Source organism: Merops nubicus, unplaced genomic scaffold (assembly GCF_000691845.1).
Source record: "Merops nubicus isolate BGI_N331 unplaced genomic scaffold, ASM69184v1 scaffold46204, whole genome shotgun sequence".
NCBI lineage: Eukaryota > Metazoa > Chordata > Aves > Coraciiformes > Meropidae > Merops > Merops nubicus.
Window position 1 is genome coordinate 2477 of NW_008603162.1, and position 2472 is coordinate 4948.

A 2472-nucleotide genomic window follows, 5' to 3' on the forward strand; every position below is an offset into this window, starting at 1 on the left:
GGGTGTGAGGAGTCTCTCCGTGGTGGGAAGGTCACTGTGAAGCTCTGTTTCCCTCTGAGTGTTTTCTTCCAGGGTTTCTGAATCCTTCTTTGCCATTGTGGACCCAGGGGCTTGGTTCCTAGCAGAGAGTGGAGGTGGCTGGGTGCTGGGGGGTGGCAGCAGCATGCTGGAAGGGATGAGGTTTAACATGATGCCCCCAAAAATCAGGAGAGTGCCTGAGGGAAGAGAGAAGGTGGTTTGGTTTTTCTCTTGGCATGGGAAAGGAGGAGCAGTAGGAGATGATCTTCCTAAAAACCAAGTGTAGTTGGCACTGGACATGGACAAAGCTGCTGTGAGGAGCTTCTCAGGAGGTTTTACTCCTGTGTCTGTAGCTGGAAGTGCCCTTGACTGTGATGCAGGCAACAAATCCAGAGCTACCCCCAGGAGCTGGCTGGCTGTTTTGTTTTCCCTCATTAGAAGTCCATTCCATGGGACACACCTTCAAGATGGCCAGAAGCAGGATAGTGAAAGTGGGAATTTCCAGTTTTGATTTCTGAGGCCTCTGGTTTGACTCTGACTTCACTTTAACCATCAATGAGGTGTTTAATCATGAACAAGATGGCCCCAAACTGTCCTAGAAGAGCCAGAGCCTCTTGGCCTGGCCTTGAACACCCTCTTAACCATAGAATGGTTTGGGTTGGAAGGGACCTTGAAGATCATCTCATTCCAACCCCCCTGCCATGGGCAGGGACACCTCCCACTAGAGCAGGTTGCTCCAAGCCCCATCCAGCCTGGTCTTGAGCACATCCAGGTTCCTCTGAACACCTCTTCCTGTGTCTCACCACCCTCATAGTGACAACTTCTTCCTCATTTCTCATCTCAATCTCCCCTCTTCCAGTCTGAAGCCAATACCCCTCATCCTACCACTACAACCCCTTGGACAAGTCCCCTCCCAGCTTCCTCACACGCCCCCTTCAAACTCCGGAAGGCAGGAAGAAGCTTTCTCCACACGTTGCTGACAAATTGGAACGAAGAGGAGACACACTCACCTTGCCAGCCATAAAACTGGATGAGCAGCTGCGTGAAGGGAGCCAGGAGGAAGGTCAGCCCCATCCCAGAGCGGGCCATGGCATTGGAGAGCCCCAGCCGAGCCCTGCAGCCCCGGGCAGTCGCCACCGCCGCCGCCTGGTACAGGCAGGAGAAGCCCAGACCTGTGGGGAGGGCAAGAAAGGGAGATGGCCACCCCCCAACACTGACTGCTCCACCTCCTGAGCTCCAGGGATCTCCAAATCCTGCCATCCCAGGCTCCTGGGCTCCGTAGTGGAGCTGCTCTGCAGGGTTGGTGGGGTGGAAGTGAGGGAGCGTCTGGGGTTGGTGAGTGGAGGAGGTTTCGTGTTTAGTATCTGGGGTTTCTGAGGCTGCCCAGTTTTAGTGAGGGGTTTTTAAAAGCCAGGAATCGTGTTGGGTCCAAGGTAAGAAAGCAAAGTTAATTGGGACTAGAATCATCAAATTGTTTGGGTTGGAAGAGACCTTTGAGGTCATCAAGTCCAACCACCCCCCAGCACTGCCAGGTCCCCACTGCCCCGTGTCCCTCACCCCACATCTCCACGGCTTGGAAACCCCTCCAGGGGTGGGGACTCCACCACTGCCCTGGGCAGCCTGGCACAGCCCTGGGCAACCCTCCAGGGCAAGAAATTGTTCCTCAGGGACAACTGAAACCTCCCCTGGGGCAACTTGAGGCTGTTGCCTCTTGTCGTGTCCCTGGTTCCCTGGGAGCAGAGCCCGACCCCCCCCTGGCTCCAGGCTCCTGTCAGGACTAGCACATTGAACCTTGTTTTTAGTGCTCCTCAGCCATGAAGCTTTAGAGTTTCACACAACATCTCACAGGAAGGAGCTGGGGATGCTCCACCCTTGCAGGACCTGCCTGGTGAAATGTTAGAGGAGCTGCTTTTACTCATCATGTGCAGGGAAGTCTCTGCCCAGCTGAGGTGCAGGCTGCTCACCCAGGAGGAGTCCCATGGAGACGCAGAGGAAGGGGACACTGGTGGCCTGGGTGCTGAGCAGACAGCCCCCTCCCACCAAGCTGGCCCCGATGAGGGAGGTCAGCCTCTCACCCAGCCTCCTGCAGACCACGGCCACGAGTGGGGCTGGAGGAGAAGAGAAGAGAGATCTCAGGCTTGGAAGGGACCTTAAAGGTCATCCAGTTCCACCCCCCTGCCCTGGGCAGGGCCACCTCCCACTAGAGCAGGTTGCTCCAAGCCCTATCCAACCTGGTCTTGAACACCTCCCGGGATGGAGCATCCACAGCTTCCCTGGGCAAACTGGGCCAGGGTCTCACCACCCTCACAGTGAAGAACTTCTTTCTCATTTCTCATCTAAATCTCCCCTCTTCCAGTCTGAAGCCAACACCCCTCGTCCTGTCACTACACGTCCTTGTAAGAAGTCTCTCTCCAGCTTTCCTCTAGGCCCCGTTCAGGCACTGGAAGGCCCCCA

The 2472-nt window shown here is 56.0% G+C and overlaps 1 protein-coding gene across 1 annotated transcript in view; it reads right to left on the reverse strand.

Moving 5' to 3' along the window:
• SLC16A4 (solute carrier family 16, member 4) overlaps positions 1-2472 on the reverse strand; it is a gene marked incomplete at its 3' end in the record, with an annotated part of 6195 nt that overhangs the window by 1843 nt on the left and 1880 nt on the right. The window contains exons 4-6 of the mRNA XM_008938564.1: positions 1983-2126; positions 1029-1190; positions 11-215 (exon numbers count right to left, since the gene is read on the reverse strand). Coding sequence (XP_008936812.1) covers positions 11-215; positions 1029-1190; positions 1983-2126 — 511 coding nt within the window. The remainder of the gene's footprint in view (positions 1-10; positions 216-1028; positions 1191-1982; positions 2127-2472) is intronic.